This window comes from Sorex araneus, chromosome X, assembly GCF_027595985.1.
Source record: "Sorex araneus isolate mSorAra2 chromosome X, mSorAra2.pri, whole genome shotgun sequence".
In the NCBI taxonomy this organism is placed as follows: Eukaryota; Metazoa; Chordata; class Mammalia; order Eulipotyphla; family Soricidae; genus Sorex; species Sorex araneus.
In genome coordinates, this window is record NC_073313.1 from 266,913,073 (window position 1) to 266,937,281 (window position 24,209).

At 70.6% G+C, this 24,209-nt stretch overlaps 1 protein-coding gene across 6 annotated transcripts in view; it reads left to right on the forward strand.

The window, feature by feature from the left end:
• AGAP1 (ArfGAP with GTPase domain, ankyrin repeat and PH domain 1) overlaps positions 1-24,209 on the forward strand; it is a 275,018-nt gene that overhangs the window by 25,637 nt on the left and 225,172 nt on the right. For 3 of the 6 annotated variants that reach the window (XM_055123417.1, XM_055123419.1, XM_055123418.1), the window contains exon 1: positions 19,630-20,576. The exons of the other annotated variants lie outside the window; for them this stretch is intronic. In XM_055123417.1, coding sequence (XP_054979392.1) covers positions 19,742-20,576 — 835 coding nt within the window. In that variant the 5' untranslated portion in view covers positions 19,630-19,741. Of the gene's footprint in view, positions 1-19,629; positions 20,577-24,209 lie in introns of those variants that run through there. 6 annotated transcript variants of the gene reach the window in all.

The window sequence follows — 24,209 nt, forward strand, 5'->3', positions numbered from 1 at the left end:
TGTGCTGCGCAGGCAGAAGGCGACCCCTTGGCGGAGCGTGGCCCACTGGTGTCCAGGGCTGGGCAGGTTCCGCCTGGGGCAGCACCGTGTCCCCCACCAGCTGGCCCTCGGGGACGGCCACATGGGCAGGTTGGGGTGTCCCCCAGGGTGTGGCCCTGCACACGCTGCCTTCCGGAGGGGCTCCTGGCGCCCCGTGCCCCCCAGGGCTGCAGCCTCGGGCCCGCAGCTCCCGCTGCTCCTCTCTGGGTTCTGTGTTTGGGATCTTCTCTCCATCTGCTCCATGTTGCCCCAGGCGCTCCCTGCGCCCGGCTCCTGCGGGCGGATGGTTCTAGAATGAAGGTGGTCAGAGCAGTGCCCAGCCTTGACTGTGGCCTCATCCAGTGACTGGGGGCAGCAGGGGGGCTTGGCGGCTCCCAGGGGAGGGACCTTGAAACCTAGTGTCGGGGAAGGAGTGAGCGAACCCCGGAGAAGGTTATGGAAGGACCAGGAAGTATCTTCTCCCCCTTTCTCACCGTTGCCCTCCCGTTTGGCGAGGGCAGCTCTGTTCAAAGCGTGAGTCTGAAAGCAGCCAGGCTCACGTGACGGGGCTGCGGCAGGTAAGGGCGCGCCTTCCCCTGCCCGCGTGGGTTTGATCCCGGCACCCGTATGGCCCCCTGGGCCCGGCCACGAGTGAGCCCTGGGCCTCTCTGGGTGTGAGCTACCCTGCCCCCACCCCCAACAGACCGACAGAGCAGCCCGTCGGCAGCGGCCGTTCTCCCCTGCAGACACACGCCGGCCCTGCTGCAGAGCCCGGTCCTCTGTGAAGTCTGAGGGAGGAGGCAGGAGACGGGGCTGGGGGCCCGTGCTCATGGGCGAGTTGCACAGTAGGAGCCGCACCCTGGGCTGCCAGGTGCCAGCTGGGCATGGTGGGCGAGCTGTGGGCCGAGGGTCCCCAGGCTGATGCTCCCGGGACCTCCTGGGGGTGAGTGGGGCAGGTAAAGGGGGGCCTTCCCGGGTAGGCGTAGGTGGGAATGAATAGTGAGTGACCTCATGCAGGGGTGAGCTGGACAGGTGAGTGCACCTCTTGTGCAGGGGTGAGTGGGGCAGGTGAATAAATGGGGAGGAGTCTCTGCAGGGGTGAGTGGGACGGGTGAATGAAGGGTAAGGGACTTCCAGTGCAGGGTGAGTGGGGGAGGTGAATGAAGGGTGAGGGGCCTCCTGTGCAGGGGTGAGTGGGGTAGGTGAGTAAAAGGTGAGGGGCCTCCTGTGCAGGGGTGAGTGGGGTAGGTGAGTAAAAGGTGAGGGGCCTCCTGTGCAGGGGTGAGTGGGGTGGTTGAATTGTAAGGGGCCTTGCTGTGCAGGGGTGAGTGAAGCGGGTGAATGAAGGGCGAGGGGCCTCTGGTACAGGAATGAGTGGGGTGGGTGAATGGCGAGGGGTCTCTGTGCAGGGGTGAGTGGGATGGGTGACTGGTGAGGGGCCTTCCATGCAGTGGTGAGTGGGGCAGGTTTTTGGTGAGGGCCCTCCCATGCAGGAGTGAGTGAGGCAGGTGACTGGTGAGGGGCCTCCCCATGCAGGGGTGAGTGGGGTGGGTAAATGAAGGGTGAGGGCCCTCTTGTGCAGGGGTTTGGGGCAGGTTTCTGGTGAGGGCCCTCCCGTGTAGGGGTGAGTGGGGTGGGTGACTGGTGAGGACCCTCCCATGCAGGGGTGAGTGGGGCGGGTGACTGGTGAGGGCCCTCCCATGCAGGGGTGAGTGGGGTGGGTGACTGGTGAGGACCCTCCCGTGCAGGGGTGAGTGGGGTGGGTGACTGGTGAGGGCCCTCCTGTGCAGGGGTGAGTGGGGCGGGTGACTGGTGAGGGGCCTCCGTGCAGGGGTGAGTGGGGCGGGTGACTGGTGAGGGCCCTCCCATGCAGGGGTGAGTGGGGTGGGTGACTGGTGAGGACCCTCCCGTGCAGGGTTGAGTGGGGTGGGTGACTGGTGAGGGCCCTCCTGTGCAGGGGTGAGTGGGGCGGGAGACTGGTGAGGGGCCTCCGTGCAGGGGTGAGTGGGGTGGATGACTGGTGAGGGCCCTCCTGTGCAGGGGTGAGTGGGGCGGGTGACTGGTGAGGGGCCTCCGTGCAGGGGTGAGTGGGGCGGGTGACTGGTGAGGGCCCTCCCATGCAGGGGTGAGTGGGGTGGGTGACTGGTGAGGACCCTCCCGTGCAGGGTTGAGTGGGGTGGGTGACTGGTGAGGGCCCTCCTGTGCAGGGGTGAGTGGGGCGGGAGACTGGTGAGGGGCCTCCGTGCAGGGGTGAGTGGGGCGGGTGACTGGTGAGGGTCCTCCCATGCAGGGGTGAGTGGGGCGGGTGACTGGTGAGGACCCTCCCGTGCAGGGGTGAGTGGGGTGGGTGACTGGTAAGGGCCCTCCTGTGCAGGGGTGAGTGGGGCGGGTACTGGTGAGGGGCCTCCCCATGCAGGGGTGAGTGGGGCGGGTGACTGGTGAGGGGCCTCCGTGCAGGGGTGGATTCATTTCTCCCAGACAGCGGCGAGTCAGCCCTGTCCTGGTGACGACAGGAGTTTCAGGTCAGTATCAGGCCGGGTCCCGGGGGCGTGTCACCCGCCGGGGCAGGCGGGGAGTTCGCGTGGGTGGCTTCCCAGGCAGTGCTTGAGGATGGGGTCCGTCCCGCCCCGCCCTGCCGGGCTCGGTGGGCTCCTGGCTGTGTGCTCGCTCAGGAGCCGCCCGGGACGGGCGCTGGGCCCAGCCCGGGACTCGGGCCTGGAGCTCAGGGAGGGTGTGTGCTCTGGTCTCCCGAGCCGCATGAACGAAGGCCCGTTTCCTCTGAGTCCTGGGCTCCCGTGCGCTGGGCATGTCAGTGCTGAGAGGGACGCGGACCCCTGGCACGTCAGTTACCCGGGGCAGGGCCGGGTGTGCATGGCCTTGCCGCTGCTGCCCCCTCCTGGCGGCGGGGAGGAAGTGCCCTGGCCTGCCCGGGGCGGGGCCTGAGCACTTGGCTCCAGGTGGCGGTGGCGGTGCAGTGGTGACTTTGTCCGGGATGGCCGCGTTAACTCTGGCGCCCTGTCACTTAGACGGAGGGACAGACGTCGAGAAATCCCTGCGCCCAGCGGTGCCCGGCTCTGCCCTTCGCCTTTCCAGGTGTTGGCCGCGTCCTCCCGTCCCGGCTCTGCCCCCGCTGCCCTTGGGGGACCCTCCTCCTGGGGCCCCCGGCCAGCAGCGCTGCCTGTCCAGGGGACGTGGGGAGCACTGGGCGTCGGTCTCCGGCCACTCATTTCGCCTGCCGTGGGGGAGGGTCTGCGCTCTCCTGGCGCCACCCTGACTGCCCGTATCTGCCCTGATGCTGGCACTAGGGGACAAGGACACCCGGCGAGACAGCAGAGGGGGGGAGGGGATGCCGCGGCTGTGTGGGGTTCGGGCGCCCAAAAGTCTGTGGAGGGGCACAGTGCTCACGTCTTCGCGCGGGGAGAAACCAGTGTGGGAGTCTTCAGCCTTGACCCGCGGTTGCCTCAGTTTCCCCGCTTGTGTGGCCTTGCATCCGCGGGTAAGACGCGCCCCGCGGTGCCCAGGCGCGCCCAGCAGCCGCCAGCAGGTGGAGCCCGCGAGCCGCGCCCGCCCTCCCGCCGCGGTGACCGCGGGACCCCCCGTGCCGGCTGAGCGTCCGCAGCGACAGGGCGGGAAGTGAGCGGCCGGGCTGGGGGCCGGGGGCCGGAGTCGGGGGACACCCCTCCCCGGGCGGGCCTGGAGGTCACGGGCGTGCAGGGGTGGGGGGCGGGGGGCATGCACAGCCCCTGGCGTCCACGTAGGACTCAGGTCTGCGCCCGCGGCCCCTCAGCCGGCCGGGTGGGCGTGAGACCCCGACCCCGCGGGGCTCGCGGGTGTAGACGGGAGTGCCTGAGCGGTTGGCCCCCCCAGACGGGCCGCGGCCGACCCGCCCGGTGCCAGGCCCAGCCCCCCGGCCGCCCCCCGCCGGCCGAGCCTCGACGTCCCTGCGGTGGCCCCCGAGGGCCGCGGGCACCCACTTCTCCGCACAAAAGGGGGCGTCAGGGGAGCTGCTGGCTGCCCGACCCCCGGGGGACACCCCAGGGACCCGGGGTGGCGCTGGTGTGGCCGGGCCCCGCGCCCCCAGACACGCCCCAGTCGCGCCCTCAGCCCCGCCCCCGCTCCACTCCAGCCCCACCCCAGCCCCACCCCACCTCAGACCCCGCCCCCAACCCCGCTCCAGCCCCGCCCCACTCCAGCCACGCCCCATGCCCAGCCACGCCCCCGCTCCACACCTGCTCTGCCCCTGCCCCGCCCAACTCCGCCCCAGCCTCTCCCCTGCCCCATCCCAATGCTGCCCCTGCCCCACCCCTGCCCCCAACTCCGCGCCTGCCCCGTCCCTTCCTTCCCCTGCTTCACCGCCCCTGGTCCTGCGCCCCTCGCTGCAGCTGATCCCAACTCCGCCCCACCCACTACCCTTCCCAGCCTCAGCTGAGCTGGGGGCCGGGCCGTGGCTGCCAGGTGCCTGCTCTGTCCTGGGCTCCCTCCCACAGTGCTCCTCGGCAGGTGCGCTGGGCGCAGAACGCGGCCCTGCCTGCTCAGGCTGACCCCGAGGAAGGGGGCCCTGAGCCTGTGTCCCTGCTGAGGTGTCCGGGAACGCTGACCGTGCTGGTTTCTCACGAGGGGGGCAGCCTGCGTGACTTTGGGGGGGGCTCGGGTCCCTGAGACCTGTGAGGGGGTCATCCGGAGATGGCGCTGGCCCCTGCGCCAGAACAGCCCTCCTGGTGTGGGCCGAGCAGGGGCCCCCCGTGCTGAGCTTGCGGTGGGCGCACGCCTGGAGGTGCTGCCCCGGGTGCTGGGTGTGGCGTGGGGGTCCCAGAGGCGGGTCCGGGCACTGAGGTGGGTCGTGACCGGGGCCCGGGGGCTCTGCAGGTGCTGTCGCCCGTCCGGGGGCGCCCTCTGCGCTCGAACCCCCCAGGGGCCTGAGTCTCGGCCTCGGCCTCCCGCCGCCTTCCCAACACGCATCCTGCGCCGTTGTCTTGCTTCCTGGCCCGGCCTGGGGACGCCCCGCTGGGGAAACCTGCGTCCGGAGTCCCGGCCGTGCTGCTGGGCGGCCTTAACCGCGCTGCGGGGGCTCCGGGCCCGTCCAGGAGGGGTGGCAGCGCCTGATCCAGCCTGTTTGCTCCCCGAGGCGGGCTGGGGGCCGGCCCCTCCCCCGAGGCCTGTTACAGCGGGGTTCCGGGCTGCCCTCACTGTTCAGGGCAGCTGAACCCCGCCGGTTAACGAGCTCCCGGGGGTCCTGTGGGCTGCGGGGACCCCGCCCTCTGCCAGTCCACGGCTGGCCCTTGTCCTGGTGCCCCGGGAGAAGTGGGGTATCCCTGGTCCCCCTGAGCCCGTGCAGGGGTGAGTGTGGCACAGGGAGAGCGGGGCCGGCCAGGCAGAGCCCGAGTATTCTCCCCGCGTGGGGGGTGCGTGGGGGGCCTGGCTCTCCCGTGGGCTGTTTCCCACTCGGTGGGAGCGGGAAGGGACCTGGGCAGGGTGGGCCGTCCTGGCCGCTCAGCTCTCCGCCCACCTCACCCCAGACCCCCTCCTCTGGAGGGAGCCCAGCAAGTGCGGTGGGCGTGGGGGCTCCTGCCGGGATGGCAGGTAGATTCGGGGCTCGGGAAGTTGCGAGTGTTTGGCACACGGTGATCACCGAGGGCCGTTCCTCTCAGTGGCTGATTGGCTCAGCCCAGCCCCAGCCCCGCTGTGACGGCGGCTGCCGGCCCTGAGAGGCCCGATTAGCGGCGAATTAGCATCTTGCCGGACCGGAGGGCGCTGGCCATCTGCTCCGCTGCGGCCCCGGCACCGAGATCCTCTGCTCACGGCACAACCCTGAGGGCCGAGGAAATACTGCTTGGGCAGGGTGGGGGCTGGGTCACACCTGGTGGCGGCCCCTGTTCCTGTGTGTGGGCTCGTGTGCGTGCGTGTATGTGGGCCCCTGTTCCTGTAGGTGGAGTGTGCGTGCACGTGCTGCATGGTGCTTCATGTGCGTGTGGACGTATGCATGTGGATTTGTGTGTGCATGTGTGTACACGCGTGTGCATGTGTGTATATGTATGTGTACTCTCAGGCAGACAGTCCAGCCTGGCGGCTGCAGGCTTGTACCCGTGGCTGAGGAGTTGGAGAAGGCTCAGGGGTGTGTGTGGATGGGAGGGGGCAGAGTCGGTTCTGGTGGGCCGTCCCCAGCCCGTGTCCCTGGCATGGCAACATGAGGTTCCCAGGGGAAAGTGCCCCCGAAGCTGGTGCTATGACATGGCCGGGCAGTGGTGCCCCCCTTGCCCCCGGGGCACGTGTCTGGGCGCCATCGGTGCAGGGGCCACTGCCCTGCCCCCCCAGCTGTCTTTGCAGTGACCCATCGAGGGGCAGCGCTGTGACCCAGGTGACCCGGCATCGAGACAGACCCTGTCCCGGCCCGAGGGTTTGGCCTTTCCCGGTGTCGGCAGGAGGGGGCGTCCGTCCCCTCAGCGTGTCCGCCCCGTCCGGGCGCGCCGGGCCTCACTCTCCGCGCGGGCCCTGGAGAAGGCCCTTTGGGGCGCACAGGCGGTCAGCTGTCCCTGACCTCACCCCCCGGCTATGCGCTCGGCCTCCCTGGGGACCGTCCATTGCACAACCAGGCTGGGCCTTGTTTTCCTCGGCTTCATGTATGGGGGGGTGTGGGGGGGCAGCCCCCAGGCGTCCTGTGCGGGGGAAGGGCCGAGGGCGCCCCGGGGCTGTTGCCTGGGTCACAGTGCTCCTTGCGGGGCCGCCCACCAGGCCACGCGCAGTTGGGAACCTGGAGGCCTGTGTCCGGGGTGGACATGTCCCCTGCTCAGGGTCGCGGCGGGCACAGGTGACAACAGCCCCTTCCTGCACTCAGAGGGCCCCTCGGGCATCCATCCTGGGCTGCTGACCCCACGGGCACCCGTCCTATGAGGCCGGAGTGGCCGCCCGGCTGGGCCGGCTCTGCCCGGGTCCCCGGCCTCCTGCACCCTCGGGTGGGGCCCGCTCAGGGGGCTCTGTCATCCCCCGGCCCGTGGTGGGCAGTTGCGTGAGGGGAGGATGGTGGAGAGCCAGCTGAGTCTCCGCCCCCAGGGGTGTCCAGCCCCGCCGCTGACCCCGGCCCAGGGGTCCCTGTCCCGTCCCTGCCCGTCTTGTCCTTACTTCATTGGCGCCCCAGGCAGGCGTGGGGGGACTCTTGGGCCCACGGCCCACCCCCCGCCCGTGACTGGGCTAAGAAGCCGGAGACCCCTGCCCTCCAGGCCGGGGCGGCCACACTTGTGGGCGTGCAGCCGCGGGCCCTCGGGGACACTCACCCCGCCGGACGGAGCTGATGCTTGGTGGACAGACTCGGGAGCACAGGCGCGCTCGGCCGGGGCGGGCCGGGAAGGCGTTTCCTCTCATGCGGGGAGGCTGGGTGGGCACTGGTGGCCGCTGCCCGGAGGGACGCCCTCACCTGGGCCCTGGCCGGCCGCTGTGGACACGGCCCGCCTTCTCACTGCGTTCCTCGACATCTGCATCTGGGCCCTCGGTTCCGGAAGTGTGCGACTCCCGGGGCCCCAGGAGGGCGGGTGGGCCGGGGAGGAGGGGAGAGGCCGGTTCTGGGGTCGTCTGTCCAGCACCCGTCCCCCCTCCCCCGAGTGCTGGCCCCAGGTAGCTCAGTCGGCCCCGACCCGGCTAGCTCCCGTGGGCAGCCTTGGTGCCCCCCAAGGGTCTCAGGGTGATGCGGGGGGTTTGGGGCGCCTTCCCAGGGCCCCTGGCCCTGCACCCCCCACCTGGCCTGCCGGGCCCCTGCCCCCGCCCCCCGGGCCCCCTTGCCTCGGGGCTGGCCTGTCTGTTGCCCTGCTGCCCTCCTGCGGCCCGCTTCTCCTCTGCCCGCCCAGAACATTCCATCCCGAGGTCGGTGGCGTCCGCGTGAGCCCGGGTCCTGCCGGCCATCGCGTCTGCTGCCGGGAGTGGACGCCCTCTGGGGCAGCTTTTCCTCAGCGCTTGGACCGTTTCTCTTGAGCCCCGGCCAAAGGGACGCGAGGATGATGTCAGAACTAGAAAAATATGTTCCCGAACCTTCCAGGCGGGGAGGGAGGGGAAGGGGTCACGGCTGCCCAGTGCAGGCGAGGCTGGTGGGGGTGGGGAGGTGAGTGGGCACCGGGCCTTGGCTGGGGGTCTCCCCGCTGCGGTGGGGGTCGGGGGCAGACGGAGGGCCGTCCCCCCCACCCAGGACAGTTCTGGACCCGTGTCCTGTCTGTCCTTGCTCACAGCTCCTGGAGCCAGGACGGAAGGGCAGGGCCCTGGGCAGGGCGGGGTTTGCCCCTGAGAGGGCCTGGGGGTGCTGGGGCGGGGCAGACCGGCCTGTGGGTGCCTTGGGGGGCCGGGAGGGCGGTGATGGGCCAGGTGCTCCAAGGGGCTCGTGCATGCGGGACGCCGCGCTAGAGCCACCCGGGTCGACCCTTGGGTCGGGGACACGGGGTCAGAGCCACCCGCCGTGCGTGGGTCACGCTCACACGCGTGTGCCTCCTGTGCGTCTCGTTCAGACACGCGTGTCCCTGAGTCGTGTGGGTGCTGCTCGGGGAGTTGGGGGCCAGGGAGGAGGCCGCATGGCGCCGTCCCCTCTCCGCCTCCCCGCGGTCCCCATCACTCGTGTCTGCCGCTGCCCCCTTCCTGCGGGCTCGGACCGTGACAGCCGGCCGGGCAGACTGGGCTGTGGGCGGGCGGACGCGGGCGCGACTGGTGCACAATATTTTGACAGGCTCACAGCCGGGCTGCCGCCGCAGGTCCATCCCTGGGGGCTGTGGACGCACCTGTCCAGGCTGGGGGGGGCGTGTCCCTGGCGTGGGTCCAGCTGGGACTGCCCTGCCCCATGGTGGGGGCCCCCAGTGGCTCCCCTAACAGCAGGCGGAAGCGGGGCCTGTGGGCCTGAGCCCAGACCCCTGGGGACGCCCTTGGCGGGTGCCGTGGAAGCTTCTGGAAGGCCCAGGAGCAGGGTCCCGTTGGAGCGCCGTCAGCTGTGGGGACAGAGATGGGGACGGGCAGAGCCCACCGAAGCCTGCCCGCCGAGTGGCCCTGCGTCCCGTGTCAGGCTGAGCCGCTGGGGACGTCCTCGAGGGGGCAGCCGGGCCCGCAGCTGTGTTCAGGCCCCGGGTCTGTCCTGCTGCGCGTGCGTGGTCACGGTGCCAGCCCCCGGGTGACACGCCATGGCGGGTGCCGGGGAAGCCCCTGCTGGGGGCGGGTGAGGCGACCCCGCCAGGGCCCGGTCCCAGCAGGAGTGACCCCGAGCACTGTGGCTGGGGCCCGAGGCCGAGCCCCCTGCGTTTCCGGCCCTCGCTCCGGGCGGGGTGGGGCAGGGCGAGGCGCTGCTGTCCCCGGTCCCCCTCCCCACACCCCTGTCCCCGCACCCGAGCTTCAGTGCCCGAGTCCCGGGGCTGCGTGTTCCGGGGACACACGGCCATGCTGGGGTCTCCTGTTCCCTGGCGAGGGGCCCTCTGAGGGGGAGCTCGGGGCTCCCTTCCTGCAGGGCCCCCCGACTCCAGGGGAATGGGGGGGGTCTTGGGGCCACAGAGCCGTGATGCCTCCTGCCTGCTGCTGGTCAGCTGGCCCCGTCTCTCTGCCCACTCAGAGGACACACTCACACTCACACACACACAGGCACACACTGACACGTGCGCACACACTCACAGCCCCACAGCCCCACACAGACACACTCAAACACAGACACGCATACATACTCAGACACACTCAGACACAGACACAGGTACACAGACACACACTGCTTAGACACACACACACACAGACACTCATATGCAGACACACAGATACCCACAGACACAGATACAGACACACTTATACAGATACACACACAGGCACACTCATACACATGTCTGCGTGTGCAGACACAGATACAAATACACACAGACACACTCATACAGATACACACACAGGCACACTTCTACACAGGGACACCACAGCGCGCACACACACACACACACACACACACGGACCTGCTCGGCGCCAGGGCTGGGGTTCAAAGGGAAAGTGAGCCCCGCCCTCGGGGGAGCTGGGGCTCACGGGACGGCCCTGCACAGGCTGAGAATTTTCCAGAAAAGGCCTGAGCTCTGCGTTGCCTCCTGAGCACCAGCTCGCGGCAGCAGGAGGCGGAGCCGCCAGCCGGCGGGTGAGGGCTGGTGTCCTGGCGGGGGCCCAGGGCCAGGCCTGTCATTAGCCCGTCTGCGCCCGGGGGCGGCTCCGTCTCTGCCCTGGGGGCTCCCTTGGCAGGCCCTTGACTTTCTCTGCTTTGGTTTCGTCAGTGCTGGCTGGAGCCTCCCTGCTGACCTTTGACCCTTCCCCTCTGACCTTCGAGCCGCATCAGGTCTCTCTCGGGCAGAGTTGGGGGAGACCTGGGCGCCCCCTGGGGGCAGCCTCTCCGAGTTAGGTCGCTTTGGTGCTCCCTGCTGGGTGGGCTGAGGGGGCCGGAGGCCGCGCAGATGTGGGGGCTGGCGGGGGCCACTGAGGGGCCCTGGGGTCAGCCAGAGGGGTGGCCGGCGCGTCCCCACGGCCTCACCCCAGGGGCACTTGGGCCTTCCCCGGGCACCGCCGCTGGGGCTTTAGTTCCGGCTCTGACTGGATGGTGCCCCTCCCCCCCAGGTGGCCTGTCCCGGGGCGTGTCCCCCAGTCCAGACGCTAAGGCCTGGGGGGCTCACACATACAGACCCCGCGTGTGCAGGCGTGTGCAGGCGTGTGTCTACCCCGCGGACGTCAGGCCTCAGGGCGGTGCACGTGGAGGCTGGGCTCAGTCTGCCGGCTGCCCCGTGTCCACCTCCAGACAGACCCGGGTCCAGGGTGGCCTGAGCATGTCACGCCCGGCTCCGCGCTGCCCATAGGCGTCCTGTGCGCTGCCCGCCCCTGCCCCACACCGACTGGCCACCTGCAGGCCGGGGGTCCCGCCCCCAGTTGCCCTGGTTTGGCGCTGGGACCACCCAGCAGTGCCCCCAGGGTTGCTTCTGGCCATGCTGGAGGTGCGGAACCAGGGATGGAACCTGGAACCCGGAACCAGGGATGGAACCTGGAACCCGGAACCAGGGATGGAACCCAGAACCAGGGATGGAACCCGGAACCAGGGATGGAACCCGGAACCCAAGACCAGGGATGGAACCCCGCTATGTGCATGCGGGGCCCGGCCTGGGGGCTCTGGCACTCGGCTGCTGCGAACCCCTCCACAGCCCCTCCCCAGCCCTGCCCCAGCCCCTCTCCAGCCCCTCCCCAGCCCCTCTGGCCAGCCCTTCCGAGCCCCTCGAGGGGCGTCCTGGCTCTTCCTTCTCGCTGAGACCTGGGGGGCACCGGAACCCCCTCTGGCACCTGCCGACTGGGGGTGTCCGTGCTGCCTGCGGAGAGCAGGGCGGGAGGCCCGGGACGGGGCCCTGCCAGGGACGCCCTGAGGGGCCCCAGCACCCAGGGCCCGGGACGGGTGTCCTTGCACCAGTGAGTTCGGTGGTGCCGGGGATTGAACCCAGGTCCTCGCCCTGCTGACCGCGCCCAGCGCCCTCCTGGTTCCCCTGCAGGTGTATGCCCACAGAAGGCCCTCGGCCTGCCCGGGACCCCGGAGTTCTGGGCAGCGGCTGCAGTTGGCACAGGGGCCTCCGGGACAGGCCCGATGGCGGGTGGGAAGGTGGGGACAGTGCGAGCCGGCCTGCAGGGAGGGGGCAGGGAGGGCGTGGGTCAGACAGGGGGGTTTGCCCTCCCCACGCCCTCAGCCCGGCATGTCTGCGCCTGTGTCCGTCTGTCCACACGGGGCCCCTCCAGCCGGCCCAGGCACGTCCCACCCCTGTGGTCCTGGGGGTTCCCCAGAGCGAGCGGGTCACCCGCCCCCGGCTGGGCAGCCGCGAGCAGAGCACTGGAGGGAGGAGCGGATTTCCGCAGATGACAGGCCCGGCCCGGCCGCAGCTGCAGCCCCAGCCTGGGAGGCGTAGGGGGTGTCGGGCCAGTCCGCTGTGGAGGCTTCGTCCCTTTCCTGGCCCCGAGAGACCGGGAGAGCCTGTCGGCAGCAGGGCCGAGAAGGCGGGAGGCTCCTTACAGACGTGCCCCGGCCCACGGGGTCAGGAGAGCCCCTCAGGCGACCCTCGGGGTGGGGTGACGAGCCCCGCGCCCCGGGCCGGGCCGGCCTGGTGGGTCGTCTCCCTCGGGGGCCCGGGTCCCGAGTGCGGGGCGGCTCCTCGCGGGTGAGGGACCCAGTGCCGGGAGACTGTGACCCTCACTCCCTGCGCCGGCTGTGTGTTAATAGAAACATTTGTTCCCTCCAAACAAGGTCAGCGCCGCCTTAAAAGCAGACGTACGCTTTGGAAATGTATTCACGGCGCAGCCGAGGACACAGAATTAATTAAGCCGGAGGAGCTGGCGGGCGCGAGGCCTCTGCCTCGACTCCCGGCACGTCTCGGAGCCGTGTGAGCGGGGTCGGGCCCATGGCCCTGCGGCGGGCGGGACGGTGGGGGTCTGCCCCCGGGCTGGGGCCACGTGGAGGTGTCCCCCGGCCTCGGGCTGCCCAGGCCCTGCGTGTCCGTCCACGCACCGGAGTCCAGGGGTCCTGCCCGAGTCAGCCCAAGCTCTTCCACCCCCGAGGTTCCCGGCCGCGCCTTGAGGGCTGGGCCCGAGTGGCCACTGGGCAGGGCGTGGGCGGCCGAGGGCAGCGGGTCTGGGGGCGCTGCTCGGGGAGCGTGGGTGGCCGTGGTGCTGGCAGGGTCCGAGCCCCTCTCCTCGGGCGCTGAGAGGCTGACCGTCCCGCCTCGTCCGAGCTCCGGGTGCCTTGGGCTGGGCGCCAGAGCCCCGGGGTTGGTGGGTGCTGGAACATTCCACGACAGCAGGATGTGCCGCTGGGGGTCTCTGCCGCACCCCCACCGCACACCTGAGGATTCCACTTCCTCCGTGTGAGCTCAGCCCGCCAGCCACTTCCTGTTTCCGGAACATTCTTCCCAGGGCCACATCCATCTCTCTGCAGGAGTTTCCAGTGACCCCCTCCCGCTTCAGGAAGCCCCGGGGGGTGTTTGTGTGCCTGGCGGGCGGCCCCCTTGGCCTGACCCCTGGTGGTGCTGGCAGCCCGTTCCCACCTCCTGTGAGCTCGTGCTTCTGCGCCCTCGTCCTCGGGCTCTGTGCTCGGGGCCCACTCTTGGCTCTGTGCTCGGGGCCCACTCCTGGCTTCGTGCTCAGGGCTAACTCCCGGCTCCGTGCTTGGCTGACTCCCGGCTAAGTGCTCAGGGCTGACTCCCGGCTCAGTGCTCGGGGCTGACTCCCGGCTCAGTGCTCGAGAGTCGGTCCTGGTGGGGTTCAGGGTGTGAGGGGTGGGGCCTGGTCAGCATGTGTCAGTGACCTCCCCGCTGTCCTCTCCCTTCTTCGTGTGCAGAAAGTGCCCCATAGTCCCGGAGGCTGCAGCCACCACCTGGAAACATTCTGACGTGGGGGGTCAGCGCGGGCCAGGGAGGACCCCGCTGTGCTTCCCGTCACCCTCGGAGCCCGAGGCTCCTGGGTGGTGCTGCCTCCTCCCCTCAGTGAGTCGTCCCCACAGCAGTCCTCCCTGGGCGTGGGGAGGGGCCGGGATTGACCACCTGGAGGGTCGCCCGACAGCTGGTGCTCCGTGGGGGGTCTCCAGCCCGCTCCTGTGAGCTCTGAGCTGGTGCGGGGATGGGCCCAAGGGTCGAGGGCAGAGCCTGTGGCCTGTGGGGCGGAGGGGCGGGCGGGGGGGGGCACTGGGCGCCCTGCGAGCTCCCGGAGATCCTTTGCGCCCCAGGACGCGCCTTCCATGGGGCCAGCCCAGGGGGCAGCTTGGCCGTTGGGGCCTCTGGAGGGGCCCGGGTTGGGCCCAGCAGATGCCCCTGCGGGTCAGCATGGAAGTGCCCTTCCCACAGCTGCCACGGAACATTCCAGAAAGGCAGCCCAGCCAGCAGGGAGGGGGCGGAGAAGGGGCTGCGGAGGTCAGGGCTGGGGCGTGGTACCAGGTCGGTTGTTTCTGTTCTGCTTTGGGGGCCGCGGTCTGGGTTTGGGGTGAGACATTGGGAATCTGGTGTGGGGGGGGGGGGCGCGGAGGTGGGGCTGGGTGTCGGGAGAGGGGCGCCCTGAGCGACTTGAGAGAAGGGGAGTGAAGCCTGGGGTGCCGGTGGGCCGAGGGGGCCGGTGAGGTGACAGCCGCTTGGCAGGCGGCTGGCCTGGGCTGGGTCCTGGCCACCACCCGGAGTGGCCCTGAGCCTTGCTGCTGTGACCCCCAAACAAGCAGAAACCAGGTGGGGTATCGGCGTGCCTGGGGGTAGCCTGGGCCTGGGGGTACCGCACCCTCCCCTGTCCCTCCCCTGGAGTCCCTGCGCATTGCTCACGACCCAGCCGGCCAGCGGGGCCGGGGAAGGTTCTAGAACGCTGGGTCCTTCTGGCGGGCAGCAGGTTTGGGGCCCAAACGGTTGTGTGACTGCGATCCCCAGGGGTTTGGGGAGGGCGGTGATGGGGTGCAGGCCCTTCTGGGGTCAGTGCAGCCCACAGGGTTTGGGGGGGTCAGTGCAGCCTAGCCGGGTTTGGGGGGCGTACAGCCTGCAGGGTTTGGGGGTCAGTAAATCGGGGGGGGGTGGGGGGGTCAGTGCAGCACGAGCTTCTCCGCCCTCCCCGCGGCCCCCCAGGTCAGTTCCTGCAGCTGGAGTCTTTCTCGGAGCCGCCACACTGCAGAGTCGTGGTCACCCACTCCCCGGGGCTTCCTGCGGAAGGACCCCCTTCCCCACCCCGGCAGGGCCGCTTGGTGTGGGGGACAGGGCTTCCCTCCGCCCTGTCAGCCCGGCCAGCCCCGGCCCCTCCCTGCTCCCCACCCCTGCAGAGTTGGTGCTCTGTGGGGGGGCGGCCGAGCCTGCAGGGGTGCGGCCTACCCACCGACTCCGCTCAGGGGGACAGCGAGAGCCCAGGGCCAGCCCAGCCCGTGTCACAGCAAACGCGCAGGACAGCCCTCCCTCCCCTCCCCCTCCTCTCCCCTCAGTTCTCTCTCCTCTTTCCCCCCCCTTTCTTCCCCTCCCCTCCCTCTCCCCATTTCTCCCACTCCCCCCACTCTTTGGTGTGTGTGTGTACGCGGGTGGTTGTGTGGGGGCCAGTCCCGGCGGTGTCCTGATACAGGTGCCCCGTCCCCTCTCTCCTGGGAGGTGCGTCCTTGGGCCTGTGCGGGCAGGGGTGACTGCAGCCAGGTGCTGGGGACCCCGATGGCAGATGGGCAGGTCAGGCCCCCGAACCGGGAGGGGTCCGGCCTGCAGGTGGGATGCCGTCTGGGGCTGCCCCCTTCCCTCGGGGTCCGGGGTGGGGGTCTTCTCCAGGTGGGCGGGCGCTGGCCGGTGAGGGGCGCACTCTGGGAGGCCACCCCATGTGGCGGCCACCTCCTAAAGCTGTTGGAGCCCCCATAGCCTGACCCTCGGGCGGCCCTTCTGGGGCCCGGCCCCTGGGACACTGCTCGGGCCTCGCCGGCCCCGTCTCGGGCTGCCGGGTCCACTGCGGTCCCGAGCCCCTCTCCTGCCTCAGCCGCTGTGCGGGGTCCCCTGGGCCACGGCCTCGGGGTCTGTAGCGGTTCCCGCGGGCGTGAGGCTGTGGGGCGGGCAGGGGTGCAGGGGGAAGGGGCTTCCCCGGGTCCCCCTCCTGGGCCCCTACAGCTCTACCTTTTCTAGAGACTTCTGTGTCAGGTACAGAGGGGCGGGGGGCTGGGGAGGGCTGCAGGCTCAGGGCAGCCCAAGGGCCCCAGGACCTGTGTCCCCCCGCACAGGGCACAGGGGTGCCTGCCCACAGGTGCCCGCCCGCAGGTGCCCGCCCGCAGGAGTGACAGTGTGCGGGTGTGGGGTCCGGCCCCCACCGTGGGCTTGTCCTCAGCTCCTGCTGCCCCGGTCAGCCTGCTGCTCACACAGCCAGGAGAGGGGTCGGAGTGGCCACCAGGACCCCCGCACCCTGCACCCTGCACCCCTGCCGGCTGCCGACCCTCGTGTTCTCCACGGACGGGGCTGTGCAGGAGCGGGGTGGGGGGGCTGGGGGCGTTTTCCACTCCTCGCCCCATCCTGCAGGGGCGGGGGCATCCCCAATGCAGGGCAGCTGGGAATGGCCAGAGCTGCGGGCGCAGGGGTGCAGGGGGACGTGCTCCCTCCCCGGCCCGGCCCCCCAGTGGCTCCAAAGGCAGCTGTGTGCTGCAGAGGGGCTCTGACAGGTCCTGCCTAGCTGCCCCGGCCCGGGAGAGCCCATGTTCCCTGCCGGCTGGGAGCCGCGCTTCTCCCTGGGCCGCCCGCCCAGGGCCCCGGGGCCGTGCCAGGAGCCCTGGGCCGGGTGTGGGGTCGGGCGCCTCCCCGGGAGGCAGCGAGCCCTGGCTGGCAGCCAGGGGGGCCCCCAGCAGCTTCCTCCTCCTGTGTCAGGGGGATTCTGGGTCACTAGGTGGCCGAGATGGAATCTTCTGCCCGGCCCTCCCTCACCCCGCCCTCCGCAGCCCTGCGCAAAGCCCGGCCTGGACTATGCTGCAGACGCCCGGCTCCCGCCCGCGCTCCGCAGAGCAGAGCATGAGGGGCTCTGGCAGGTGGGCGCAGGTCTCACGGGAGGGTAGAGCCGCCCACGCCGCGAGCCCCCGTGTCTGCCGCCCCGAGGCCACTCTGCCCAGTACTGGGGGGGGGCGGTGCTGGGGGGCACGGCTGGATGCAGGCCTGATGGGAAGGTCTAGACGCTGCCTTTTCACACGCCCCACCCAGGCCCCCTCACACGCCCCCACCTCATGGGGAGTGAAGAGAGTAAGGGTGGGAGTTTGTGTTCAGTGACGAGAGTGCAGGGCCTGCGGCACGTGTGTTCCTGTACACCCCACAGGGCACTCAGGGTGCTCAGGGAGGAGGCGTGGCTGTGTGGCCTGGGGGGCAGCACCCCTGTGAGGCCTGGAGCAGGCCCCGCCCGCACCCCGACGGGCTGCTGGTGCCTCCTGGGGTCCCAGCCTTGCAGGGGGACACGGTGGCAGCCCTGAGCACGTCATGCTGGAGGGCCGCGGGGGCGTGACTGACGCCAGGGCAGAGAGCTGCTGCCGGCCCCGTGCCCGCCGCCGCCCTGCCACCCGGGAGGAGGCACAGTGCCCCGCGCCCGCACGGGCCTGCCCCACGCACCCCCACACACACAGCCCCGGGGCTCCCTACACCCCCCCATAGCCCTGCGCAGGCACCCCCCCACTCCCCGACCCACATCCCTGTCCCCCCAGACACACACACACACACACACACACACACACACACACACACACATACACACACACTCTGCCCCTTCCCCCCACTCCCTGCCCCACATCCCTGTCCCCCCAGACACACACACGCGCGCACACACACACACACACACGCTCTGCCCCTCCCCCCGCCCCACATCCCTGTCCCCCCAGACACACACACACGCGCGCACACACACACACTCTGCCCCTCCCCCCCACTCCCCGCCCCACATCCCTGTCCCCCCAGACGCACACACACACGCACACACACACACACACACACACACACACTGCCCCTCCCCCGCACCCGCTAGCCTGTGCACGCCCACCCCCGCACGCGGAGCCTTTCCCCACGCAGCCTCTCCCACCCGAGCCCGGACCTGCGGGTACATACACCAGCACCCGGAATCTGCGTCCTGGGACCACAGCGGTAGTGCGGCGGGTGGAGCGTGCACCTTGCAGGCAGCCGGCCCAGGCTCGGTCCCCAGCACCCTTGTGGTCCCCTGAGCGCCATCGGGAGGGACCCTGGAGCACAGAGCCGGGGTGAGCCCTAAGCATCACTGGCTGTGGGCCCCGAACAGAACCCAGCACCTGTCCGTGTCCCCGGGGCACCCGGGGGTTCAGGCAGGTGCTGGCCGCCGTGTGGCCGACCTCACGGGCTCGTGCCGTGTTTCCTGCCCCAGACAGCCTGGGACGCTCTGCAGTGGCGTTGCGAGTGCTAACCGCCTCTCAGCCCCTCACAGACTGTCATTTCCCCGGGAGGGAGGGAGGTCAGCCCAGGCTTGCTGCCCTCATCTTCCCGAGCGGCCTTCCCTCGACCTTCCTGGCGGCTGGTGCAGGGGCTCCAGGGCCCTCCCGCTGTTAACAGGCTAAAGAAGGGGCCGGAAGCAGCGGGGAGGGCGCGTGCCTTGCACACGGCTGACCCAGCTTCGATCCCTGGCATCCCATATATTCCCCTGAGCACAGAGCCAGGAGTGAGCCCTGAGCACAGAGCCGGGAGTGAGCCCCGAGCACAAGTCAGGAGTCAGCTCTGAACACAGTCAGCCCTGAGCACAGAGCCAGGAGTCAGACCTGAGCACAGAATCGGGAGTGATCCTCGAGCACAGAGCCAGGAGTCAGACCTGAGCACAGAATCGGGAGTGAGCCCTGAGCACAGAATCGGGAGTGATCCTCGAGCACAGAGCCAGGAGTCAGACCTGAGCACAGAATTGGGAGTGAGCCCTGAGTACAGAGCCTGGAGTCAGACCTGAGCACAGAGCCGGGAGTCAGCCCTGAGCATCTCTGGGTGTGGCCCAAGTCTGGAAAGCCAAACACGGAAGGGGCGATGGCCGGGGGTGCTGGAGCACAGGGTCTGCAGCCAGGCTCAGTCCTCAGCATCACGTGGTCCCCTGAGCACTGCCAGCCAGCCCCCAAAGACAGGTGCTTGTAGGCAGCTGTCGGACCCAGGACAGCACCCTTCCCTAGAGACGCCTGCCCTGCAGTGCCCGGTGAGGCACACCGGAGTCACCTGTGATGCGGTGCCCGCCGTGTCCTTCCACCGCCCTGGGCAAGTAGGCGGAAACCCGCGTCTGCACGTGTAGTGTTGATCCGCCCCGCGAAACAGTGCTCCAAAGGAGGGCCCCGGTGGGTGCTGGGGGAGCCTGGGCAGAGGAGCCCCTCTCAAGGAAAAGCCACAGGAAGCAGGGTTGGCGCCGCGGGAGGGCTCAGTGCCCGGGCCGTGTTCCCGCTGTGGGTCGGGCAGGCGGATGGGATGGCCAGGCAGGGCCGGGCCTGCTGGCCACAGGCGGGCCCTGGCGCTCTCGCCCGCCCGCACGCCGCCTGCTCCCTGCGCGGGAGGGAGCCCTCCTGCCAGGGGCCTGCGGCCAGCACCTGCCGGGGGAGGGCCGGCTCCGGGCCGCGCTTTGTTCCTGCAGCCGCGCACCTGTGCCTGATTTCAGCAGCTGCCCCCCTGCGCCCCGCGCACACCCCTACACCTGATTTCTAACGGATCGCCGCTCCCGCCACAGGACCGGCGGAGGCTTTCGGATCCGCCCGCAGCAGGTGGCCGGTGGCCGCTCTCAGGCGGGGGGGCGGGGCGGGGGCCTCCCCGAGCCCAGGCAGGGTCGCGTCCCCGCGGTGGGCGGCCCCCTCCGAGGCTCCGCTCCGCGCGCCGCCGATCCAGCCCGGCGCTTGGGGCCGCCCGGCGGGCGCGCCCGCTCGCCCCCGCCGCGCCGCGCTCCCGGGCCTCGGTGCGGGGCGCGCGGATCCCGCCCCGGCCCCCGCCCCGCCCGCCCGCGCGCTCCCCGCGGAAACCGCCCCCCGGCCGCGGCCGGCGCAGCTGCCCGCGAGGCCCGGGCCCGGCGAGCGCCCAGAGGGGCCCGGCCCGGCCAGCGGGGCCCGCGCGCGCGCAGACAATGAGCCGGCGGGCGCCGCCGCCCCGCCCGGGCCCCGCGCGCCGCGGCCGCACCTGCCCGCGCCGGCGGCCCCGCGCCTGAGCCGGCCCATGGCCCCGCGCCCCGCGCGCCCGCGGCCCCCGCCGGCACGGACCTGCTGGACGGCGCCGGCCGGCCCGCCGACGCCATGCAGCGTGGGACGGCGCCCCGCAGGACGGTCTACCGCATCTCCGTGACCATGGTCAGCAAGGAGCCGCTGGCCGCGCCGCGCCCGGCCCGCCCGCCGCGGCCCGCGCGCTCCCCCGACGCGCCCGGCCGGCTGCCCGAGGAGGCCGAGGAGGCCGCGGGGGGCGCGGGGGGTGGCGGCCCGCCCGCCTGGCCCCCGCGCACCTTCCGCACGCGCAGCACCGGGCAGCTGGAGCTGGGCCGCCTGCGGCCGTGCGCGCGCAGCCCCGAGCCCGCGCCCGAGCGGACGGTCAGCCCCGACGGGGAGGCCCCGCTGCGCCGCAGCCGGAGCGCCCGGCTCGGGCGCGAGCCCCACGCGGCCCCGGACCCCGACCCGGACCCGGACCCGGACGCGGACGCGGGCGCGGGCGGCGGGCGGCGCCGCGGCAGCTCGGGGGGCCCGGCCTGGCGCGCGCCGCGCGGCGAGCCCCAGCCCGAGCCCGGGGCCGCCCCCGACCCCGCGGGCCCCGCGGAGAAGCGCAACACCCTGGACGTGGGCGAGGTGCTGAGCCAGAGCGAGGCGCTCTCGGGGCTGGAGCGCTGGCGGCGCAGCCAGAGCAGGAACCGCACGCTGGACAACAGCGACCTGCAGCGGCTGGAGCGCGCGCGCGCCGCGTCCGAGCACCGCCTGCTGCGCTTCCTCAGCGGCATCTTCGCGCGCAGGGACGGCGCGCCCGGCGGGCCCGGGCCCCGCGGCGCCAGCTCCCGGCCCCGCGCCTACTTCAGCAGCCTGCGGCGGCCCCCGGCCGACGCGCACTCGTCCAGCGCCGAGAGCATCGATGGGTCGCCGCGCAGAGGTGGGCAGCGGGGCGGGGAGCGGAGGGCAGGGGAGGGCAGGGCGGTTCGTGCCCGCCGCTGGTCCGGGCACGCTCCTGGGTGTGTCCGGAGGCAGATGCCCTTGGCCTTGGCCGGCCGCTGGGCGTCTCTGCGCCGTGGCATGACAGCTGCGGGTGCCCCAGGGAGCGGGCTTGGCCGCTGCTCGGCGCAGCTGGTGCCGTTTGGGCACAGGCGCCTCACCAGGGGTGACTGCTCTCCTCCGAGCCGCGCCGGGGCCTGGGTGGGTTTGGATTTGGCCGCCCCTCCCCAAGGGGCCCCATTTCAAGAGGGCTTGCCCACCGCCCAGCCAGGGAGGCCCTCCGCCCTGACACTGCGGCCCCTGCGCCCGGACCCGCGGCTCTGGGCCGGCCCCTCCCCGCAGCCTGCACTGATGGATGCTTCTCCCGAAAGCGTCCGGAGACGGCAGACCCCAGCCCCTGTGCCTGCCTGTGGGGAGGGAGTGCTAGAGGACGCTGTCCCTGTGCATTTAGGTGCTGACACATCCGGTCCCCTCTGTCCGTCCCCGGGAGCTAATGACAGGCCTGCAGGGTGGGGTTTTGACGAGCGGTTTGGCCCGTGACCCCGTCCTGGAGAGAGGGTTCTCCAAGGATGGGCGCGGGGGTCCCCGTTGTCAGCGCGCCCATGGGGGCCATCGCTGGTCTGGAGGGACTGTTGCCGTCCAGCTCCGATAAGCTCCTGAGGCCCCTCGGAGCGGAAGCAGCGAGCGGCCGCCAGCCAGAGGAACGTGCCGCTGTGTTAAAAGTCGGGGTTGGTTTTGCTGGGGGGGGGGAGTGGCTGGCATCACAGGCTGGCACCGGTCTCGGCCACTCTCCACCACCTCGTGTCGGAATCCGTGCTCGGGAGGGCCCCGGGCGTGACTCCAGCCGCGATCCCGCCGCTTCCTGCTAGCCGTGCCCGTGGCAGAGGGCGCCGGAGTTTCTCTGGGAAAGCAGAGCACTTGGCCCGGCGGCGCGCCCGGAGTTCCGATGGGAGAGTCCGGCCTAATAGCAGGCTTGCAGCTTTGTTCTCAGGGGCCCGGGAGAAAATAGTAATTAGCCGCCTGGGCTCCAGACGAGCGCCCGGGAGGGGAGCGTGGGGGAGGGGCGGGCGTGCCAGCCTTCGCCGTGGCACCCTGGTGTAAGAGGCAGCAGCGTCCGGGTGGTCTCCTGGCCGGCGGGCGGGTGGGTTGCGGAGGGGAGCAGTGCCAGCCCTGGTGGCCACGGAGACGTGATGGGGTCCCTGAGCCCGGGGTGGGCACACGTGGGGCCCCCTGTCAACTGAGTTCAGGGGGCCGCCCCGAGCCAAGCTCTCGTGGCCTGCCATGGCCGGGCGTGTCGTGGTGGAGGCTCAGGGCGGTGCGCGCGGCCGCTCCTGGTGGCCCGTTTCGCTGCCGGGACAGCTGGGATTGCCGGTGCCACCTGATGTGCTTTTTTCAGTCCAGGCTGACGGCTGGGGGGGGTGGGGCCGGCGGCCTCAGGGGTGCCTCAGAGTCCCGCCCCCTGGGTCAAGTGCCGCTGGGCCGCTCAGGTGAGGTGGGGGGGGGCGTGTGACCTGGGGATCCGTGTTTGGGGAGGCGAGATGGGAGCGAGCACTGAGTGAGAGCACTGCCCCAGTGTGACTGACCAGCGCCAGAGACGGCTCCCCCGGCCCCGCCGGAAGTGGTTGCGGAAGTCCCAGCAGGCCCCTGTTCCCACTCCCATGCCGCAGTGACAGCAGCACCCGGCGGGCCGGCCGGGAGGGACCCTCCGCAGGGCGGACGGGCCCGGCCACCAAGTGCCGTAAGGTTCGGGATCAGATGTCCACTGGGAGGCCTTTTGGCATCTCGGAACCGCGGCGAAGAGTGTGAAGCTGAAACGTGATACTCGCCGCGCGCAAACCCGCCCGCCCGGGCCGCAGTCACTGTGTCAGACGTGTTTCGAGTACAAAGGACAGCGGGGAGATGAGGCCGCTGGGACGCTTCTCTTCCTCTCTGTCCCTCTCTCCACCTCTCACTCTCCCTCTCTCCCTCTCTTTCTCCCTCTGCCTCTCTCTCTCCCTCTCTCCCTCCTCTCTCCTCTCTCTCTCCCTCTCTCCTCCTCTCACTCTCCCTCTCTCCCTCTCTCTCCCTCTGCCTCTCTCTCTCCCTCTCTCTCTCCGTCTCTCTCTCCTCTCTCTCCCTCTCTCCTCCTCTCACTCTCCCTCTCTCCTTCTCTCTCTCCCTCTGCCTCTCTCTCTCCCTCTCTCCTCCTCTCACTCTCCCTCTCTCCTCCTCTCACTCTCCTGTCCTTCCCTCTTTCCCTCTCTCCCTCTCTCCTCTCACTCTCTCTTTCTCTCTCTTTCCCTCTCTCTCCGTCTCTCTCCCTCTCTCTCCCTCTTTCCCTCTCCATCTCTCTCTCCTTCTCTCCCTCCCTCTCCCTCCTCTCTCCTCTCTCCCTCTCTCCTCCTCTCACTCTCCCTCTCTCCCTCTCTCTCTCCCTCTGCCTCTCTCTTTCCCTCTCTCCTCCTCTCACTCTCCCTCTCTCCCTCTCTCTCTCCCTCTGCCTCTCTCCCTCTCTCCTCCTCTCCCTCTCCCTCTCTCCTCCTCTCACTCTCCTCTCCTTCCCTCTTTCCCTCTCTCTCCCTCTCTCCTCCTCTCACTCTCTCTCTTTCCCTCTCTCTCCCCCTCTCTCTCTCTCTCTCATTCTCTCCCTCTCCCTCTCTCTCTCCGTCTCTCTCTCCTCTCTCTCCCTCTCTCCTCTCACTCTCCCTCTTTCCCTCTCTCTCCCTCTCTCCCTCTCCCTCTCTCTCCGTCTCTCTCCTCTCTCTCCTCTCTCTCTCCCTCTCTCCTCCTCTCTCTCCTCTCTCTCTCCCTCTCTCTCCCCCTTCTGTCTCCCTCTCTTTTTCTCCTTCTCTCGCTCTCTCTCTCTCTCTCGTAATTGAGCAGACTTGGAGGTACCAGGTTGATGCACGGACTGAAGGGAAGTGACTAAAGGGATTATCACGGTGACCGGCCTAAACGGACCCCCTGGGACGGGGCAGGCGGAGTGGGGCAGGGCGCGTCCCGCATGTGCAGCCCTGGGTGAGTCCCGGGCACCCTCTGGGCCCGACAGTGGCCACTGGTCTGGCTGGAGAGGCCTCCAGGCCTCCCGAGCACCACCCAGGAGTACTCCCCCAGACCCCCAGGAAAGGCTCGTCTGTCCTGTGGGGTCCCAGGCTCGGCCAGCCGGGGTGTCCGCACGGGGCAGCACGGTGGCCCTGACCCAAGGTGTGCTTTGACCCCTCTGTGCCCGCCAGCGCCCGCCCTGGCGCCCCTGCCGCGTTTGTGGGTGGGGGCGCGTGCGCTGCTCCCGGCCCTGAGGGTCTCACAGTGGGACGGACCCTGGTGTGTGCCGGGCTCCGGGCTGCGTCCCCGCGAGCTGCTCAGGTGTGCTGGGCGGGGTCTGCCCCCATTCCCCGCCGGTACCCAGACGGGAACAAAGACCCCCCCCCCGCCCGCTGCAGGGGGCCCTTCTCCCCGCCACCCCCGGAGCCGGTGCTGTCCGCAAGGATTGATTACAGCAATAAAGTGATTCATCGATGCTCCGAGCCGCGCCGTGCCCTAATTGAGTAATTTACAGGGGGTTTCTGCGCGCCTGTCTCCCCCTGCCCCCCCCCCC